The following is a 22,827-nucleotide window of genomic DNA, read 5'->3' as shown; positions in this document are numbered from 1 at the left end:
GTTCAACATATTTCTGACAAGAAAAATCAAAGTCTTATGGGATCCTCTACTGGTTCCAGTTCCCAGTCCTGGAAGTACTTCAGACACTCCACACTGTGTCATATTTCCAGTTGTTTTGACTACGGTTACTCAGTTCTGACCATGTTCTGTGCTTCTATTTATAAAAAGCATTGGGAATCAGGCTTCACTTCAGGTGACACTTTTGCACCGAATATCTATCCCATCATTTATAGCCATTTTTCCCCTTCTCTCCTCCATTTAGTCCTCTTCATCCCTCTATCCCAGTGCCTAGTTAAGGGGCCCCTTAAGGGTGTTTCCATCTCCAAAGGCCAACATTTACGTACAAACTTCCTGCTAACAAACCTCCACCCTTTTCTCTTTTAATCCCTATTTATTCTCTTACCTTGTCTGCTCTCTTATCTGTTAATAGCTCTCCTCTTCCTCCTTAGTTCATTTTACATCCTTGTTGTCACTTCCTTTTTTTAACCTGAGCTTTCTTTCATGTGTTTTGCTGCTTCTTTTTATTAAACTTTCTTCCTTTGTATGTCGTCTTTTGATTCCAATATTTCCTTCCTCTTTCTTCACTTCCTTTTCTAATCTATTTCTAACTAAATCTTTCCTTTCTGGCACTTATCCATCTTCGCACCTACCTTCCACAACTTTTCTTGGGATCTTTTCATTCCCTTTCCTCTGCCTTTGAACGTCCACTGTTGTTTGAATCTTTGCAGTCCTTTTACTGGTTGGTTTGATCCCATGTGTCAATCAGTAACCAAAAATTCTTGAACATAAGAACTCATGACTAGCTAGTTTTCTCTAATTTGGTCTAGATTCAAGTTCTGGCTGCATATCTAAGCACAATTCTACTTTAAGTGAAGTTGCATGACTAAAAAAATGATACTTTCACCTCCACTGCCTCTTCTCAGGTGCTTCCAGCTGGTGAAACTCTGACCCCCATAACCCCGTTTTCCATCTTTCCACACCAACCCTCCTCCAACCCCTTCCCATGCTTTCTTCCCTCCATCTCCATCTGCCAGCCCTCTGTCATCTTCCTCTCTCAGAGTTTTGTTTTGCTGCACTGTCCCTGGCTCCTCCAGCTCCCAACATGCTCTTTGATCCATCAAAGCCAGAAGAAGCATAGCAAATGGATAATGCACAGCTCTCTCCTCTCAAAGCACGGCTTTAGAGCTGTTAGCTCTGAGAGGGATAACTGAGTGGTGAGGTAGCAGCCTTGGTATGTTTTTACTGTGAGAAACGGGCTTGTGAGACCCTGAAACACTGTGTTTGAGAGTGATTCAGATAGCTTAAAGATAGGCTAAAATGAACATTTTGTTGATACTTTTATGCACATTTATAAATCAAACTGATATATTGTAGTGCTGCACTGAAACTTCAGGGCAACACAAACTTGAGTGATACAGAACCAGGATCACATACAGTCATTCAAGCCATTTCTTTTCTTTTTAAAAGCAAAACAATGGACATTTTAAATCTTAGATTTCTTCAAATTCCCTCCTTGGATGTGATCCCAGCTGAAGACGCTCTTCATTCTCTCAGGCAGCTTCATGAAGTCGTCACCTGGAGCATTTCCAAAAGTTCTGGAGGAGTTCTCATACATGCTGAGTGGAAGTTGGCTGATTTTCCTTCACTCTGCGGTCAAACTCGTCCCAAACCATTTTGGTTATGTTTCAGTCTCCTCTGAACAGTTTGTGTTTAGATATGTTCACAGTGTGGACTCTCATTTCTTTTGTTACTGACTCGAATGAACTTCTCTTCTGCGACAGCAGGAACTCTGAAGCTGCTTTCTGACACCAGGAACTTCTTAAGTGCTCCTAAAACTAACTATAATTTATTTTTTATGTGTGCACCGTAAGAACTGTGGAGTATACAGACCTCCCCAGGTCTTTTATAGCTTCTACCTCAGAGTAGGCTGATGAGTAGTAATATGAGGCCCTACGCACAAGCAATTGTTCTGCATTTAGGCATGAGTGTACACCCTGTGCACACCAAAGATGGCAAGAAATGCTGTTAACTTCAGAAAAGGTTCACCTGTTTGCTGGAAACCAGTCCCAGATGATGGCATCATAGAGCTGGTTAACATATTGACAGGAGTGTAACATTTATGGCTATCTGTTGGTGGAAATTTAATATACTATTGATAATCATGTTGTCATTTTGTAGGCAGAAGATACGATTAGTTGTGTTTTCATTGGCATTGAAAGAGCCAATTATGTCCAAAGACCGGCTATACCATGTTACAGAAGCTCAAAAGGACAATGCCCAACACTAGGTCTGGCAGCCCTTTGGTCCCCATAGTTATTTAGATGGGGTTATTTAGATGGTTGCAACTGTCAATTTAAGCCAATAGATGCCACTAGATCCTACACACTGGACTTTTAAGAAATATAAAGAAATAAATACTTTTTCCGGTTAAGATTTCACGGTCTTATACATTCCTGCTGTGAGTTATATAATGTTTCCTCTTTTCCCACGCTTTTAAAACTTTCCACATTCATCATGACGTCACCGCCTTCGTCCAACAGTCTTCCTGCTTCCTTTCTCTTCTAGCCAATCTAGCCAGTCTTTTCTGTTCACTTTCCCCCCAACTCCACCCTCACCTTCAGCACAAAATATAAGTTTGTTCGATGACCACCAGCATCTAGTCTCTGGGCATTTCTATCACACATCACGCCTCGTTCACAAAAGACTCTGACCTTATTCATCAAACTTCGTTCCAATATTTTTTCTTCAATCTTTCATCATTTGTACATCTACATTTATGTTAATCTTTCCTTATTGAACTAGCAGTGGTTGCAAAGTATGTGGACATGCTGGTTAAAATATTCAAAAATGATCTTGTAGAAATCATAAATATTGTATTTTGTTTGATTTAATCACGCTGGAGGCATTGAGGCACCCACTGCAAGTCACATAACATTGACATCGTTGTTCTTTTCACAACCACAGCATCAAGCAGGCTGGAAAGTAATGTTGGGCAGGAAGACACACAGTGCCAAACCAGTGCTGTGATATAAGGGAGTATTATGGGTTTCACACCACAGGGGAGCAAACTGTGGACAAAGGTTGCTAACTCTGGAAACCCAACTGCCTTTCTGCAACATCTGATTGTTGCTTACATGACACATTTAACCCTTTAAGCGCTGAGGTTAAAATCTTTTGACAAGTTTTTTCAAGGGGCTGCAGCTTCAAAATGGTCACTGAGTGCGACTCAAAGTTTACGAAGGCCGTAAATTTAATCACTTGTTTTGCGTGCGGTGAGATCATCGGATTCAACCACTTTTCGTGAACTTTGGTTTTCTTTAATTTTTTTCTTTCCTTTTCTGAATTCATGTACTCAACTATGAACAAAGCTACTTGTTTTTTTTTGTCATTTTATCCTCATGAAAACAACAGAAAATCAGTAAAAAGGAATGTCAGTAAGAATCAGTAAATTGTCTTTCAATCGGATCTTCATTTTGGCTTCAGTGTTTAAGAAAATTTGGTGTTCATATCTGTTAGTTTCATTTGTTCTCAGTGTCCAGAAATCATCAGTTAGGAGGAGGCCGAATCTTCGTCTCCTCGATAGCCAACAGGCTCATCGAAGTGTCAACCCCCCCCCCATCGTCCAATGCCTCCCTCACTGATGCCGATCAACAGATTAAAATCCTCGTCCTCTCTGATCCGTCTGATAGCGAACCGTCGTATTCAAACGGAAATTCTCACCGTCTAAATCTTCATCAGCAAAGTTTTTAACTAAAATATCTACTTTTGTTAAATATTTGTTCATAATTTTCTCAAAATTTCAACTGGACATCTTCGATATAAACACTTCTGCTTCATCGTTACGGCGCTTTATGTCATTCACTTCGTGATCAGTTTACTCAAAATGTTTGTTATGATTCAAATAACACATGTCTGCCATCTAGGGGTGGTGAATAGAAACAAGTTTTGATGTTTTTATATTTTTTTCAACCAGTTTTATTCAGTGTGGTGGCTTGTTGCAGGATTTCAAAGGTGCATGAACCTAAAGCTCCTACTAATATTCCTGAACAGTTAGTTCAGCTCCTCTAAAACCAGGCCTTCTGCTTATTGCACCATAGACGCTAACTATATTCCAAACACCAAGACATACTTTATTATTGCCCTCAAGGAAATATTGCTGGTGCCTGTCAACAGTTTGAGCTATACGGTACGCCTTTATGCCTTACACCTGTTTTCTGTCAGAGTTCAAATTCCACAGTGATAAACAGTGAAAAGGAATATGTGCTAAAAAGCTTTCTGAGCCCATTAAAATCATTAAAAAAAAAGGAGCAAAAGACAGAAATGCTTTCATTCCACCCTGAAAATAAAAAGCTACCAATCACAGAGTCTGTTTTTGGAACAATTTAACAACCACCTGTTGATTAAAGCCATTCTGTGGGTGGAAATGACTGGTTGTTCTTTAACCCGCTGTGTGTAATGTACTTTTAAGGGGGGTTAGGGGAGCCATTTGGTTCTAGATGATAGAAATCCGACTTAACTGACTGCAGTCGTGCTTAAATGTTGCCTAAAGTGTAGTTTTTTAAGGGTTATGTAGTAAGAAGGCTGGAGGATTGTTCTAATACTAGTTATTTTTCACGATTCTAGATTTAAAGTGCCAGCATAAATCTATAAATGCATCCAAATTTATTGTGTTTCACAAATGTGCCATCTTATGTGAACGTTTAGACCAACAGTTAAAACTTTAAGTTCAACTTTTTCCAGTGTAATTTGGAGGTCAGATGCTCTCTTTTCCAGAAACCTGCACAACTCATTTTATGACGGTTGTGAGAGCAACCTGCATGGCTTAGCTGTGTAGCAGTCCTACAAATGCACCCCACATGTCCAATGCCTCTTAATCATGTAAAGATGGGCTTCATGAGAAAACCAGAAAGCACCCAGACTAACTCAGAGGACCCTCAAGGCTGCAGCTAAGCAGAAACAACACCTACAGGTTAAAGTGAAACCTTTACATCCAGAAGATTTGAGAGTCCAATATTGTCCTCTTCTGTACGTGAGACCATATAATCTTTATTTTTTTTCCCCCGAGTTCTTTATGTTTAGCAGGTTCTCTTTCTTACTCTTTGTCTGTTGTTCCCACACTTTATTATAACCCCCGAAAGGAAACACAGGAGCGTCTGTCCTGTTTCGTTTTTTGCTCCAAGCAGCTGTGAGGGAGGCAGACGATATCGAGGTTGACATTGCTCCCTGTGGTGAAGCTTTTATGACCACGTGGGATGAAATACCCTGTTATGGAGCTGAAGGTTTTGACCACACCAACTATAGCACTGAGCAAAAGTCTTGAACCGTCCCTCATTTCTTTATATTTTTCCAGGAAAACAGGAAATAAGTGCAGAGATTTATTGAAACGTGAGCAAACATGGAAGTAAATACACCATATGAGGCAAAATCTGAGTTTTTACAATTCTAACAAGTTTGAAAGTCAACATTCGGTCTGAGTTCCTTTATTCTCCAACTCAGCCTGAACCCTCTCAGACGAGCTTTCTGTCCTTTCTTTAAGGAGTCTTCAGGAATAGTTCTCCAGGCTTCTTGAAGGACATCCCAAAGCTCTTCTTTGGATGTGGGCTGCCTTTTGTTCCGTTCTCTGCCAACATGATCCCACACTGCTTCAGTAATGTTGAGGTCCGGGCTCTGTGGAGGATTCATCCCTCCATCAGACCTGCTGCCACTGATTTTCAGCCCACTTCTTGTGTCCTTTGGCACAGCTCAGCCTTTTCTCCCTGTTTCCCTTCCTTAAGAACGGCTTCCTGACAGCCACCCTTCCATGGAGCCCATTTCTGATGAGGCTTGGGCCAACAGCAGATGGATCAGCTGAAGCTCCAGATGCATCTCTCAGCTCCTGTGTCAGGTCTTTGCTGGAGTTTTTCCTCTTTCTTAAGGACATCACTTTCAGATCCTGTTCATCTGCTGTAGATAGTTCTTTAGGCCTGACACTTCTTCTTTTGTCCTCCACTTGTCCAGTTTCCTCAAATGTTTTAAGGACACACTGCACACCATGCTGAGATATGCCAAGTTTTCAGCTAACAGCTCTTTGGGAATCACCTTGTTGCAGCAAAAATTCCATTTTCTGTCTGTCAGACTGTGTTATCTTTATGTCTATGTATCTATCTATGTTTTTCATAGATGTGTCAAAAGATACACATTAAAATTGGTTCTTTAAGTTGTCTGTTATGTGTAGAAATAAAACTGGTTCATCCCTTGAGTTAGGAGCCTTTTATGTTTGATCTGTCAGCGTTAAGTGGCTTAACAAACAACCAAAAACTTTGAAAGACCTTCAGAAAACCTGGAGAACTATTGCTCAAGACCACTTTAAAATATTACAAGAAACTCTGGCTGCTCGAAGGAATAAGGGTTGAATGAAGACTTTGATGCACGTCTGTACATGCACAATATGTCCATAAAGGTATGTAGATGGAAAACACAAATATGAATGTGCACATGCTGCTTGTGTACAAGCCAAAGCAGAGACACACCACGACATTCTCATCCAACCATCTTCATCTTCTTCAAGCCAAACAAGCACTGAAAGATCGAAGTCAGATAAAAATAAACGTGAGTAAATAAACAAAATAGGAAGACTCAGTTTGTGATGAGCCTGGGAGACATCAACAATGGAAAATTCTCCTGTGAGCCAACCGATACCGGGCATTATTACAGAGCTTCGCTGCTTTCCTCCATGTCTACACTTTGTGGTTGAGCTGCATCTCTGCACCTCCTCTTTCTATATTTGCAACCGTGTTTACATTATACACAAAAATGCAGTCAGATTCTTCAGACGGGCTCAGTCGACAGCCGTTTTAGGGCCTGTTTCGTTTTGCAGGATACCACAGCTCACAAACAACACGTCACTGTGGTCCAAGCCTTTATTCTCTCCCTGTGATTTTTTTTTTCTTCTTTTGGTGTTCATCATCTCATTGAGGCCAAAAGAGGTGAATATAGGGAACAGAACACAAAACAAAGGCCATGGGAATAAACCACAAATACCACATTATTCACATGCATGGGAAAGACCTTTTTTTTTTTTTTTTTCTTTATACATAATTGAGAAGATCTCTATCGGGAGGTGGGGGCTAGATTGTTGAAATCCAGTGCGTCCAGTCCTTGTTAGACTCTGGACAAACCAAACTCAATGGCCAATTAGTGCAGCTTATACCCCTGCTGGCACACACACATGCACACAGTGGATTGGCTTGGTACCAACTTGGCTAAGTCAGCTGTCATGCTTATGGTTTTAACTCTCATCAACATTGCACACCCACTTGTTCCTTCACTTCGCATAGCCAGTGCTGGCCACACACACAAACACAGCTTAAACTCTGAATGCGCCGGCCTATCTGGGCAATTACCAGGGCTGTCTGTGATAAAGTGCCGTCTCCTTTAGTCAGGAGAGACAGTCATGGTCCTTGTAATGTTAAACGATACGTTTGCGTCCTGTTTGCCCCAATGACTCACACGAAATTCAAGAGAATTCGAAGTGCTAAGTCTGCAGGAGGGAAAGCAGAGGTCTGAGCTCAAGGCCACAAAAATTACTCACTGTTGATGTCACTGAGACCCCCCCCCCCCTCCCAAAAAACCTACTGAAACAATTAAGAAGGCTGCTTACAGGAAACTGTTGGAATGGATTATATTGATACATAGATGCTTTGTTGTAAGATTTAGAGCTCTGGCACCAGGAACAGCGAATAAACCTACTGTGGTTGAGATGTTTTTACAGTAATGACTGACATATTTCTTCGGAGACTTGACCAAGAGGTCTCAGTTTGACAGGAAGTCTGTGGAGTAACAAGGATGTTGGGGTCAGTTGCGATGTTAAACTGCATGTTGGGAAAACATATGTCTATTGTGCTCTTTCTTAGCCATTACTCCATCATTCCGTCTCCCCATCGCTTCCTTGGCTCTACTGTTAAGGCATGTCGGGGTCGCTCAGGTTAGAGCGAAGATATAAAGAGTTTAAATGCTACAGAGGAAAGAGAGTGAAGGGAACAGAGGACTTTCTTCTGTCTGGTGTTTTCTTTACAGAAGAAACAAAGCGCCTTGGGAGCTTGATTGAAACCACAACTGTCCTGATGAAAGGGTTTTATGTCAGAGAAACATCAGACGGGTTATGTTGCTCTGCCCACCACTGCATCCTCCCCCACTTCCACTCTATCTGTACTTGATTGTACATCCTCTCCTTGTCAGAAGAAGAGAAAGTAATGCAAGCAGTTACAGCTCAGTCACATGTATTTTGTCATGTTGAGCGGCTAAGAGGACCTGACAACAACAGATGAGGAGGAATCCTGAAACATGGAGGGGAAGCAGGGATTTCAATTCCTGTGATACACAGCGACATATACCATCTGTGGGATGGCTTATCACTCAACCTTTTTCCCATGAACTGGAGAGTCTAAATCTGCTCGTTTTCTCGTTCATATACATGTACAACCCCAATGCCAAAAAAACCTGGGACAAAAACAGAATGTAGTGATCTAAAAGAATCTCATAAACAAATAATTTAAACATAATAGTCCATAGAAAACATATCAAAGTGAGTCTAAAGTGAGTTTTACTATTTAAATTTGAAGGCAGCAGCACGTCTCGAAAAAGTTGGGACGGGGACAACAGAGGGCTGGAGAAGTAAGCAGAACTACAAGGAAACAGCTGGAGGAACATGCTTCAACTAATTAGAGAGAAGAGCACCATAAAGAGGCAGAGTCTATCAGAATTAAGATGGGCAGAGGTTCGGAGATCTGCAAAGAACACCTTCTATAAATTGTGGAACAATTTCAGAGTAATGTGCCTTAATAAAGAAATGGCAAAGACTTTGAGTACTCCACTATCAACAGATTCGGAAAATCTGGAGACATCTCAAGGGACAAAGATGAAAATCGATATTAGATGCCTGTAATATTCGGACCCTCGAGCAGCACTGAAATAAAAACAGGTATGTTTCTGTTCAGCTTGGGCTCAGGAACTGCTGTCTTCTTTGGACGCACATTTAAAATGGACTGAGGTCAAGTGGAAAACTGTTCTGTGCTCGGATGAAGTTTGTGGAAATTATGGACAAAGTATCCTCCAAACTAAAGAGAAGACGGATCATCCAGTTTGTTCCAAAACCTGCATCTCTGGTGGTATGGGGGCCCATTAGTGCCTATGCAACTGGAAACTTAAACATCTGGAAAGGCTCCATCAATGCTTAAAGGTATAAACAGGTTTTAGAGCAACACATGCTCCCATGCAGATGACTTCTTTTTCAGGGAAGGCCTTGCATACTTCAGCAAGACAAAGTTAAACCACATACGGTATCTATTCCAACAGCATGGCTCCATTGTAGAAGAGTCCAGGTGCTGGACTGACATGCCTGCAGTCCAGACCTTTGACCAACTGAACACATCTAAAATACAACAAAGAAGACCCAGGACTGCTGAGCAACTAGAATCCTCTATCGGACAATAATGGGACAACATTCCTCTCCCATAGGTCCAACAGCTGGTCTCCTCAGTTCCCAGATGTTTACAGACTGTTGTTAAAAGAAGAGGGGATGCCACACAGTGTGAAACATGGACCAGCTTTTCTCAGACTTTTTGCTGCCATCAGTTTCAAGATGAGCTAATATCTTTAATAAAATAGTAAACCTTCTCACTTTCAACATCCCATGTGTTTTCTGTGCTCTGTTGTGAAGGAAATAGATGAGATCTCGCTTTTATTTTAATTGTACTCAGTGATTTTTGACCTGGAGTTGTAAATAAATACTGCAACTGTACTGATATGAATGTCTAAAGCTGTTATTATAATTATAACATATATACACCCAGTATATAGTCACAGTCTTCTGTTCAGTGGTCTCAGCTTTGATTAATTTACAACCATCCCTATGAATTTATCATTTATTGGTTCATTAATTGTTAAAACACTGTACCATTTTTGGTTTTACAAATTATAAAAGCACAGCTCAGTTATTTCCGAATAAAAATAGGCTTTAGGTTTAGTCTTTTGGTCCTTCTTTGCTCTAAAAAGACCAGCAGATAGGTGAGTCAAGACAATCTATCTACTTGTGACTTCAGCCAACTCACTCGCAGGTATTTTGATACTGTGAATGACAAACAAAGGCTTAACTAAGCTCTCAGGATCACCCTGTTAAACACATTGCAATGTTATGTGACCTATATATGGAATACCATTTGAATAATAATATTCATTTTAAATGTATAAACATGACACTCTTAAAGAAGAGGTCTGGATAGACATGCTTTCTTAGACAGTCAGACAAAGCAAGCCACTTTTTTTTGTCATAAAAGGTTTAATTTTTATAACAATACCAATATAAACTTGAGGTTAACTCAAACAAAAATGTCAGGAACATTATTCAGCTACTGAATAACATAATGAACTCTTGTACAGTGCCGCAAATTACAAGCTCAGTAAACATAAAAAACTACCAACTTCCTGACAATGTGAAGACAAAAGGCTGGAATTTGTTGTAGTATTGTACAGGTGTTCCTAACAAAGTTGATTTAAATAACTGTCTTTGCGCATTCTACACAATGTAAATGTGTGGAAATGCTTACGTACAATCATAACTGCTTTGAATATAATAAATAATATATAATATTTGAGCTATATAAATGTCAGCCAATCTAAATGTCTGTGATTCAGCCAGAAAGACTTTAAATCTTCTGATCTGAGGGTCAATATGACATAAAATCTGATCCAGCCTGTGCAATCTCATATCCGTAGTGGCGTGATTCAGACTATAAGATGAGCAGATGTTCAGAAATCCAGTTGTAGAGTTTTTTTTCTCCCTGACCAGCGGAAATGCCTCTTTTTGCCTAATTAGACAGGCCAGTCAACTCGTCACGGGCTGCATTTCACAAATTTTAATCCTTCCTCCTTCCACCATTCCTCACTTTCCCCCTCCCCATCTCCGAGTCCTACCCCAGCCTCCTCTCTATTCCTTGCCACTGGGCCCTGGCCACTCTCCCGACCCCCCCCCAACAGTTCCCTGTGGACTGAATTTTCCACTTGGGATCAAAGATACAGGGGAAACTGTTCTCTGAGAGAAAACATGGTGAAATAAAACTGTTTATGGCCTTCTGTTGGTCTCTGTAAGAGTCTGTGAGCTTTTTAATAGAACAGAGATGGGCCAGCTGGAGGCAGTTGGCCTCGTGGGCAAAGATTAGGGAACAGAATGACAGAGGACAAAGAAAAGACAATTTACTACCTATTTTCATTCTCACTGGAAAGGAAGTTTACAAAACTATGTGTGTGTGGGAAGAAGGGAGTTGTTGGAGCATATGTACCAACAGGATACCGAATTGTTCTGTAATGAGATGATTTGTCTTCAAGCTTACGGTAACATCAGGTGGGTGGAGATCTAAATAGATGTCTGGTGAGAACAGGACGGCTCAAAGTTGACAGATCTAGTAAATATTGTCATAGCGGCAGCTATAGGCGGTTTATTCAAGCACAAGGTTTTACCCAATTACTTAAAAATGTGACTGGCATGCAACAGAGGAAACAACTTGAAGTAATAACACTGGTAAAACCGGTAACACCAACCCTTTTTAACAATGCCTCCTTTTAGAGATTGATGCCATCCTTCTCCATCGTCTCCCAAACTCCCCCAACGTATAAGGTTAGATAACAGCTAAGATGGACACAGCAGCCAGACCTCCACACCCTGCCTTATCTGACCTCTCCCTTCCTGAGTAGCAGCGATGGATATCGCCGTTTAACTCCCAGTCAACAACCACACATCAGACGATTCCCTCACAACATCCTGCTCTTCCTTTGTGGAATTACTCTGAACAAAAAATGAAGTCCATCTAGCATTTCTGTCATATGACGAATTTGTGTCTTTTTTTCCCCCCCAATAAGTTGCTACATTTCTCCTGCAATTGAGGAAATTTCAACTTTAACATTTACACAGAAGAATATTTTCTTGTTTCAATTGTTTTTGTCTCTTAAAAGAAGCTACTTTACAAATTAGATGAGAGGATTTCTAACAATGTCACGCCTGTGTGCTAACAACAATGCTATGGCTAGCTGCTAGTTAGATGACAGTGAAATCATTTTAAAAATGGGGGTGAAAGTAAGAAAAAAACTTATTTATATCTAGTATCTAATTAGTTTACCAAAGCTTAGTTTAAAAACAGTTTCCCTGCTTTCCAGTTTTTAAGCTAGGATCGATACGTAGCCAAAGCTGGTTAGCTTTAGCATCAAAATAGCCAGACAACTAGCCTGGCTCTGTTTCGAGGTGACAAAATTTTTCTTCTCTTACACTAGCCAAAATAACACCTTTACATATTGTACGTGAGATTCCAATAAAAAGACAGGTAAAAACAAACAAAAAAAAAAGTTGTGGACTTTTCCACCGGACAGTATTGTGTTGTCTTTCCTTTTCCAGCATCGATGCTAAAGTAAGCTAACCAGACGTAGCTTTAAGTTTATCCTACATCTGGCTCTCTAAGGGCTGTTTTCGCACCATAAAAGCTGTATGTGAGAATGAAAATGTCTGCATCAACAAATGGACTCTAACTTTAAAGCCCCTCGGTATAAACTCCGATTTTAAGCTTAGACCAATATGAAGCTACAGCTGGTTTAGCTTATTTTAGCACCAAAAACAGCCACACAACTAGCCTGACTTTGTTTAAAGGTGACAAAATTTTACTGCTCTTAAGCTAGCCAAATAACACCTTATATATTTTTTTCTGAGATTTAAATAAAAAGACAGGTAAAAAAAAAAAAAAAAAAAAGCTATACTCTTGATTTTTCCTCTGGACAGTATTGTGTTGCATCTCTGTTTCCAGCAACAATGCTAAAGCAAGCTAACCAGCTGTAGATTCAAGTTTATCCCACATCTGGCTCTCTAAGGGCTGTTTTTTCAACATAAAAGCTGTATGTGAGAATGTTGCTCTGTTAAAAGGTCACCAGACAGTGTGTATGTAAGAATGCAAATGTCTGCACTCGCCAGGCTTGACATCTGTGATCTTTATCCTTTCACTTTACCAGTTCAAACTCCAGACAATGTCAGAAATCACAGTAAGCCAGTGTGCGTGCCAGCTGTTTTTATCCTTTTTAGCTAGTCTGCATATCACTTTCTACTCTTTTCCGTTAATATTGCTGGTTTGTGTGTGACGTGTGCACTATACACATATACTATACTATACTATACTATACTATACTTTTGAATTTCCCGCATTAGGGGATGAATAAAGTATTTTTCTATTCTATTCTATACTTTTTTCCTCATGTCCTGACTCTTGTATAAACAAGCAATCTTTTGTTGGCAGCTGTTGACAATATCCAAACCCGTTACTATGGACATATTGTCCTGAGGTCATGTATGAAATTTCCTTAAATTGGTGTATCACAATAAAACGTACAGAATTAAAAGTGTACACTTATTCACTGACAGATGAAATAAATAATAGCTATCAGTCACAGAAAAGAATAATGTCGCCCTGATGATGAAGCAATTTAACTTGTAAATTCCATACTAGGATAAGCTAATTTAGCTTTTTGTTTGTGCTGTTTCAAAGCCGTCCTTTGATCTCTGAAGTCATCTTCAAGGCGCCCGACTCTTCAGATAAAAGACAAGAGCCTGGAGGGATGCTAGAGGAATGAGACTTGTCTTTTCCACATGCCTTCGCCCTTGGCTTTTTCCTGCCTGCCATGGCTCCCTGCTTCTACCTCCTTCTTCGTCACTCTGGCCCTGGCCATGGCTGGCATTCTCCCCCTCTTCATCCCTCTGTCTATTCATTATACCATCTCTCCGTCAATGACTCTTTCACAAAGGCAGCAGTGTGGGGTTCGAGCAATGCTCGCAGCTCCTTCTGAGGAATGCAACTGAGCTGCCTTTTCATTGGCGAAGATCTCAAGACTTCTGCCCTCACAGACCCTCTGCCATGTGTTGTTTCACACCTCAGCCCAATCATAACAATTTACTCAACAGCTCCAAGCATTCGCGGTCAACATCTAGCATGGCCTTTCTCAGGGGCCCATCTTATCAAACATGGTAAGCGTGTCAGCATTTAGCTTTAATGCTGAATTAGTGGATTCATGGTGGTGGTCAGAGATGACTTCAGCTTTAATCTGACCGGGAGCTAGTTGTCTTCACATTGCTGATGACAAAATTTAACTATTATGGCCATAATATTAAGATGTATTTAATATGTTTCACTAAATACTTGTAAGACTTACATTCAAAACTTTCAAAGCATTATAGTGGTAAGTGTGTTAATGACAAAAATGTTGATAATGCCTATAATATCTATATATATATATTTACCTGTTTATTTATCAGATGAAAATGATCATTATCTTTCATGTTAATTAAAAAAAATGTGTCACTTCAGCAGTCTACCTTATGTATTAAACATTATGTTTAGATAACCCGGCAGTGTCTCCTTAAATCCACTTGTTATTTAAGTCCTTTGACCTTATTTTTTGTGAGACAGCCCTTAGGTTGCTGATGTCATGAGATCAGGCAGGGAAAGACTGCGGTTTATTTTCATGCATCTGTAAATTGTTGCTCCAGTTTCTTAAATTTTCTTGTTTTGTTTGAGCAAGAGCCCAAATACGTCTATGGAAAGTCAAATATAAAGCCGAATTTCACTATTTTTCTCTTGAAAAGCGACTGAAATTATGTTTCAAAGTATATGCAAAATATTTTTCTGTTGATCTACTTTGCATTTAATTGGAGTTAGGTTCTACTTGAATGGCATCAAGCAATGAAAATATAGAATAAAGTAAAGAAAATATGGCATTTATGTTCGTTATTGTGTTCATTTGAGGCTCCCTGCTGCCCTCATGTCTGTGGAGAGTTTAGATACGAATAAAGTAATCTTTCACGGCTGCACCCATTTTTAATCTCGCAGCTGTTCTTTTAGGATGACCCTTACCTTGGCCTCGCACTTCCTGTGGGTGGCTGTTTTGCATACTAAAGGAAATGAGTCCAGCAGGAGAGAGGAAAGAAGAAAAAGGAAACAATTAGTCCTGTCAAAGCTCCAATGTTCTCTTTTTTTCTACCAACATACAAACTAGTTCTAATGTAGAAATGATGACAAATATGATCTCATTCTGGTTTTACTGCATCTGAACTGTTCAAGCCCTGCGTCCTGTTTATGCATCCCCCGTGTGCTCTGTCTGACATATTCCTCCGGGCCATTCAGGGAGCTGAGCTGTCAACACTTCAACGCTCTCACCTCTGCAGAAGGAGCCCACGTTATCGACGCTCTGACGGCACACGCCGCACTGCCGCTTCTTCTTGAACGTCTTTTCCTTGAAGGAGTGGGGCTCTCCTTTTACCGCCTGGAAAACAAACGGAAAAGTTTCAGAACTTGGGTTAGATTTCTCCCTTCAGAATCATTGTTTGGCCTTCATCCCTGAGTTTGAGTTAGCAAATGTCAAATATTTTCTGAGTCAATGCTCTCAGTTTTCCAAGATAAAAAAAAATACAGAAACAAAGAAATAAAGACGATGCTTGACTTTTAGGACCGTAACTCTGACAGGAGCTCAGAATGATCAGCTTTAACCCGTTTGTATGCTTGACCCGGGTGCATCTATGAAAGTCTTGTTATAGCACGATAACATCCATTCTCTACTCCCTCTGCCTCTTGAACCACTGTTCTGGTTGTGTAACTGTCTTCCAGTAATAAGCCTGGTGGTTCCCGCCCATACCCTTCTCTAATACAATGTTTGTGTGCGTAGATTTGTGAAACATATTGAACTAATTCCTAAAAGGCTAAAAAATCCGTGGCTTTTTTTTCTCTTCTTGTGTTCACATGTCACTTTATGTCATTCCCGCCTACTTTCTCTTTATTTCCCAACACGGGATCACATCTTTAGATGACTCTGCGGACACTTTGAACATGAGAACGCTAATGACCACGGGCGCAAAGATACACAATGGGATGGGGAGGAGGAGGAAAAAGAGTATGAGGGGGACATGTTAACAAATAACGTGCACCGTCATGCTGGAAACTGGCACGTATCCAGTCAGAAGTCCAGGATTTAAGACTATCCACTTTCCAGCGAGCACACACACCATCGGCAATGTCAATTTATATAGGAAGGCTATCATTCTGCTACTCTTTATATAATGAGGTGATAAACACACACAAAAGTGTTTTATTTGCTCTTTGTGTGCTTTTCTTCCATAGTAACATAGCTGTTTGCACACTTTTTCCATTATCCTGCCTTTCTGGCTGTGTTCTGGGACTGGACTGTTTGGACAGCTGCCTGCCTGGCATCACCCTCCGCCAGCTGCTGCTGGCCTGCAACTGCACAAGTGCACTATGACCACAAAAGCCTGGATGGTAGTGGTGCACAGGCTGGGTGGCTCACGGGCTCATAACAGTAATGCATCACAGTGGGTCTGGGTGACAGCTGGATTGTTATTAGATTAAGCCCATCGGCTGATTATCAGTCACAGTAGCAAAGCAAAATCCACACAAACTTCATCAATCCTGTTTTAATGAATATCTGATTTGGCCTGAACTCCAAATGCCTTTGCCTTTCTCCATGACCAGTCTAACTATCTTACATAATCCACAAGGGAGGCTGGAAAAAAATAAGATTCAGAATTGATTAACAGCTCTGAAAAACCTATTTTTATAACGTCTTGTCGGTTAACTTCCCACGCGCCTCGTCCGGCTTCCATACTAGATTATGCATTGATGTTAGCTTGTCTAATTTTCAATCATTTTTCCTCAATCGTACACACAAAATAGTCCCCAGAACTTGATCTTTAACCCTTTTCCAGAACAATCAGTAACTTCCTTTAATGAGAAACCTGGCATGTCGCGTGTGATGTTTCAGCCTGTTATGGACTTGTGTTTGTGTGCGTCTGAGTGAGAGAATACAGCTTCAAACTTATTGTTTTCCAGTATAAATACTTTTTCCTGTATATATTTCTTGGACACCGACTTACACATCATCATAGCTTTAGTATCCCATGTTCTTCCTTTAATAAGAAAGTCGGCAAAACCAGAGTTAATTACAAATCTTCAGCATATTAATATGTTGAGAATCGGTAATTTTAACACATTTTAAATATTTCCAACTCTTTACTCCGGCTTGCACACAATGAGCTTCTTTGCACTACATGATGTTTAATTCAGGACCCGCATCTGCTTTTACAGAGATTAAATATATCTGCTGTTCACATGGATAGAGTTTGTGATGCAGTTTAAAAAAATGCATGAGCATTTGTTCGATCAATACTTTGTGTCGCAGCACAAAGTATTGATTTCATCCTTAAAAAGATGATACACATTTACCCTGTCTCCTCTCCAATGGCCACTGGGACTGGCTTCAGTTCGGGGTGCTCCCGTGACCCTGAACTGGATTGAATGGCTACAGAAGATGGATGGATGGATGGATGGACGAATTGCCTTTTTATTTCTTAATGTGCAAATCTAATTCTGACTAACTCTGCGCAGTGGAAACCTCACATATAGTGGAAACCACAGCATGAAACACAGCCAGACTCATTTTCAGCCAAGGAAGCATTTGGGCGCTCCTTGAATTCTCCAACGTTTTTGGAAAGAAGGAGCTGTACATGAGTTATTTGATATTAAAACTTGCAAAGTGAAAGCCAAGCACACTGGAAATATCCTGACTCACAACATCAACCATCATCCAAAGCTGAAAGAAATCCAGCTGGTGACCAACACAGGCTGCAACACTTTACCAAACTCCCCGAAAATTCTGAACATGCAAAAGGAACAACTAAATCCATCACCAGTTTCTTCAGAAAATATCTATATATGTAGCCTTATAGTTAACTTAGCTATATATATATAGCTAAGTTAACTATAAGGCTTTAGATTTAAAACATCTGCCATATTTTTTAAGGGAGAATCTAAGTCTCAGCTTCATAAATCTTGAACTGAAGACACTAAAACATTCTTTATTGATTTATTCTTGTGTATGTTTCAGTCAACAGTAGACAATCATTTTCAGCTGCGAAGCTTTAGCATTTAGTGAAGTGCATCAGCATCAACACGGGGCCCGCGACGAGTTTAAAAAAGCAACCAGTTACTGTCAGAAAAGCCAAAGTGGTGTGTTGGGCTGAGAGATAAACACATAGAGGCGAGGCTGGCAGAATTCTTCCTCCTTCAGACACAATCAAGACCACTATATAATCCAACCGCACGCAATCATGGTCAGACTATGAGAGACGACTCTGCCCCTCGGTGCTCTATAAGGTGTTGTAAAGTTGCTTCGTGCCGGTTCATTTAAGGAGACTGGAAGGTGAAACTGACGGAGGTTAAACCACTTTATATTTCATGCAACTGATGGTTGAGATTCCCCTCAATATACCTCTATTTGCAGCTCACTACTTGGCTGGCTATCACGAGCTTAAAGAAAAGCCATTCAGCACTAGGAAAAGAACAAATTTGGAACATGTTTAAAGCAAAAACTTATTTCAGTTTAAAATGTTTAGTAACGCAGAGATGGTTCAAAGTTTTTCCTTGAAAGCTGGAAATGGCAGCTGTGAAAACAATCTTTTCCCAAGGTCCATTTAGCAGAACAAACTTATTTTTCAATCAAATGAACAACGTGAACATCTGCAAAATCATCAAATGCTCCAGACCACCTTCTAAATGGACCTTGAGATGAAGTAGTTTTGTCAGCTGTGCTTATTGTTAATAATCAGCATAGTCTGACTGTTCAGACCAGCGCTTTACTGCTATCCTGTCAAGCTCTAACATCTCTTTCTGTCTAATTAGGCTAAAAAAGCCTCAGTTTGCTTTTTTGCTGGAACCTTTTACCAGGTGCTACTTATGATATTTGGAATATATATATAAAATAAAAAAGAGACAAAGAAAATAAAGGTAGAAAAAACTAATTATTAGTTAAGTAGCATTAGCAAGATTAAAAAAAAAACTAGCTCAAATCAAGGAATGCTAGCTTACAATGGATAACATGTTTAGCTAGCTTTTGTGTGTGAAAGTGTTAGCAAGTTCAGTTAGCTAATTTTCCTTCAGTTACAAACAGTTAAAAATGGAAATCACCAAACAAAAGTATTTACATGTACCAGGCACACTATTTAGCTCAATCCGTGGGAAGGTAAAGTTGTATTAGCAACTTGGCTACATTAGCAGACAGAAACGTAAAGAATGCTCAATATTCAGTCATTTTTCTTGTGGACAACAAAATCCCTAAAAGTCTGAACTGCTTTAAGAATCTGTTATCGGTTTGTAAAACTACAGTTGCCACATCTCTGGTAGTCCAGTCTCACCAGAAAACCGTTTACTGTTTATCAGTATCTACAAAACATAGTAGTGGCACAATGGAAGACGGTTTAAAAAAAGGCTAAAATCGTGAGGCAGCAATGTATCTTTAGCCTGTTGTTTGGTGATGGGCAACGTTGATGTGACATGAAGGGAATCCTAAATCAATGTTATAGTATTTATGTTCAACAGATTTTAAGTTATTAATTCTAAATCAGGAAAAGACTAATTTTGTTACAAGCATATCTAAAGTCTAGCATTTTATTATTTCATTGTTAAAAGTCCTCTTTAAATGGCACATTTTCTTTAACTTGAAAGCCTTTTTTTAAAGAAAAAAAATTCACAATGATTTACATTTTAGCAAGAATCGTGCAGTCCTAATTGGCTGTGTTTGAAAAATGTCAACCTCAGTGTTTTCATTAACATAACATTATTTTCTAATATTAAGTTATGTACTTACATTAAGAAAGTACAATTCTAGACAATTTCCCAATAAATTTAGTGTTATGGCATTGGTATTGCATCAAGAGGAGCCTTTTACAGTAGAAAAAAACACTTTCATAATTAATCAAGGAGCATATATTGTGAGTTTGAAATCTGTTCCTGTGAAATACTCCAATCAGCTCAACTTGGGAGTCCAAGAGAGGAAACCAAAGTGAAGGAGATTTACAGCTTCTTGGAGTTACAACAGAACACAGCTGGTAGAGTCTGAGCACTAAAAACAACCTGAAATGCTGAGCTTGGTCCCCTGGATAGTAATTACTGTCACCACTGTAATGGATAAAAAACATCTTCCTCTGGTGGAACATGTGGATTCAGTATTATTAAAGACACCGTTACTGGTTCGATTGTTGCAGCTGCCTGGAAAGAGCTGCAAAACAGCAAAGAATGCGTCATTCATAATGATCGTAAACTGATTTGTAAATTTAATCATGCATGCACATTTTTTGATGCATCAAACCGCATCGTGATGAGCAGAACTCCACAAGCGTTCAGTACATGTGACCACTCGAGCTGCAAAGCATCCCCCAGCTGGGGCCTGCCCAGATTTCCACAGAAGTGACACAAGTTGTAAACAACCACCTGAGATCTCAAGTAGAAAAACTTTCCTGTGAAACTCACAAACGCGCTCACGTGCAGACGTGTATCCCTGCAGACAGTCGGCGAAAATAGACAGCCTTCCCCTTTCCTCTTCCCATCCCCGTGTGCTCCAGGACAGACCCCCACTCCACCCCTCCTACAACATCTGCTGCGCACAACAAGGTCCTTTTTCTAATATTTTTAGCCTCCTGGCAGAAAAAGGAATCAGGAGTCAAAGAGATGCTTTCTTACCAGACCTCCCCCTCCCTCTCTTTCCTCGCCGCCACTCTGCCAGCCGTCACAGAACAGTAACTGGATTCAACGAGGGAGGGGTTGGACACGTACACAAGAGATTCACACACAGGCATACAAATGTAAAAACAAATACACAGAAACAGCAAGCTGGTCGAGGACACACACCCACTCATCGCTGCGAACGCTCTTGCCCCTTCTTCTAAAAATAGTCGTGATATTTGGACAGTGATGGGCATTGTGTGGGAGCTGAACACAGGACGGAGCTCAGCTTCAGCTGCAGATGGCCGGATTGAAAGTACGCCTGAGGGAAAAGCCCTTTTACGATCTTTTGAGGGATTCTGATTGCAGCATTATAGTGGGATTCTATCTTTAGCTCTTTGGATCGTTTGTTTCAGGCCAAGCAAAGACATTTAGTTTTTTTATGACGACCCAAAAAGGCAGGTGTTTCACAACTCTGTGACGCACCAGTGGAAACCTATAAATTTGAATAGTTTTGCAACTTTTTGTTGAAACAGTAAATTGTAAGTGTATTTTAATCCATCTGAATTTCCAATAAAGCTGCTCCTATTCACAAATTTTTACGTTTCTTTTTGTCAGATGATAAAACATTGTGATTGAAAATCAGCCCATTAAGACTATGTGTCAATTTCATGATCACTTAAAGCATTTCCAGACTGTCGCTCTGCTCTAATAAAATCCTAATTAATCTAACTAAAGTGTCATATGACAAAATCACCATTCGAGTAACTTAGAGGAGAAGTTTGTTTTCTTATTTCTGGCATAAAATACGTTCATCTACTCACCGATAGCAGTTTGGTGAAAGTCGGCGTCCTTTGGATGATATTTAGATCACTGGAGATCCGCGTATATCCATATAAAGGGAGAGAACGAGGCAGATACAGCCTCTAAATAAGGGATTATCTGTCTTTATTTCACCAATACTTTAAGACAAATGAATGAATGAACGCGTACTATTGCACTGTTAGCTCAGAGCTGCCGTGTTGTTGTTATCGGGGGCTATCTGCACACGCGTCTGTGGGATGACGTCATCGACGCACACCGCTGCAGCACAGCTCCTTCACTCCGGTAAGGACGTCCATCGTACTCAAAGTCGTCGTCCAAGTCGTCAAAATCTGATAAATATCCTGCCATGTTGCACAAAACTAGCTGTAGCAAACTCCGTGTGAAGTTAGCTGAACATCACAGAGCACGAAGTAAATGAGCTGTGCTGCAGCAGCGCGTATCGATGAAGTCACCCCAGTAGACGCGTGTGTAGAAAGCCCCCCGATAGCCCCTAATAACAACAACACGGCAGCTCTGAGCTAACAGTGCAATAGTACGCGTTCATTCATTCATTCGTCTTGTCGATGAGTAGATGAACGTATTTTATGCCAGAAATAAGGTCCAGGTTTAAAAACAAACTAACTTCTCCTTTGAAGATAACGTGTGTGCTGTGAATTCAGCCGTACTTACAACATGTACAAAGAAGAAAGCTGAAACTAGGGCTTTCACACCTGTACAATTTTAGTTGCTGATTAATTTCAGTGTAAATGATTGCAGTTTGTTTCTTTCTTAATCATCTATGAGGGATAGCTCAGATTTAAAGCTCTGAATGTAAGGTCAGGGAAAATAATCAGATTACGGTGGACATTTTTTCACAAAACCAGCGATTTATGTCCATGTAGGCACCTATAGAGTCGACCCAAACATCACAAGACACTAAGAGAAGTGCCCTATCTTGATGAGTCAGCTTACAACATAAGGGAGCTGGTTTTAATTCACATGCATCAATGAAAAGTCACAAACTGTCACGTGTGAAGCTAGAATTAAATCTGACATAATGTGAAGGGCCAACAGAAACACCTCACTTTAAATGTCCATCACAGCTGGACGACAACAACCCGTAGTTGTTCATTTTGTACCGGCTGCTGTGTACAATAAGCTTGTTTTATGTACTTGAACACACCCAGTCACTGAGCGGTGTGTTTATAACTCGTTGTGTACTTAAATCCCACCCTCCATTGAGTGTATCTCACCGGTATCTGGGTTCCTGCATCATTTGTTGGCATCAAGGCCAGCATGAGTGTTAATAAAAGCGTGTGAGTTGATGTGTGTGCGCTGTCATGCATCCAAAGGGTGGGACAGGCAGTGCAGGGAACAGAGACTGCTTGTTCCAGAGGTGAGGTCAGCATGCCGCCATGATACACTTCCGTTCCCTAGTAAGACTCCTGCTGCA

At 40.3% G+C, this 22,827-nt stretch overlaps 1 protein-coding gene across 4 annotated transcripts in view; it reads right to left on the bottom strand.

The window, feature by feature from the left end:
- Nucleotides 1-22,827, bottom strand: part of tns2a (tensin 2a) — a 71,659-nt gene that overhangs the window by 34,902 nt on the left and 13,930 nt on the right. For all 4 annotated transcript variants that reach the window (XM_075476140.1, XM_075476142.1, XM_075476141.1 and 1 more), the window contains 2 exons: nt 15,222-15,327; nt 14,919-14,956 (listed from right to left, as the gene is read on the bottom strand). In XM_075476140.1, coding sequence (XP_075332255.1) covers nt 14,919-14,956; nt 15,222-15,327 — 144 coding nt within the window. The remainder of the gene's footprint in view (nt 1-14,918; nt 14,957-15,221; nt 15,328-22,827) is intronic.

This window comes from Odontesthes bonariensis, chromosome 10 (assembly GCF_027942865.1).
Source record: "Odontesthes bonariensis isolate fOdoBon6 chromosome 10, fOdoBon6.hap1, whole genome shotgun sequence".
Classification (NCBI taxonomy): domain Eukaryota; kingdom Metazoa; phylum Chordata; class Actinopteri; order Atheriniformes; family Atherinopsidae; genus Odontesthes; species Odontesthes bonariensis.
The sequence above is the reverse complement of the archived record's forward strand: the minus strand, read 5'-3'. Positions and strand labels throughout refer to the sequence as shown.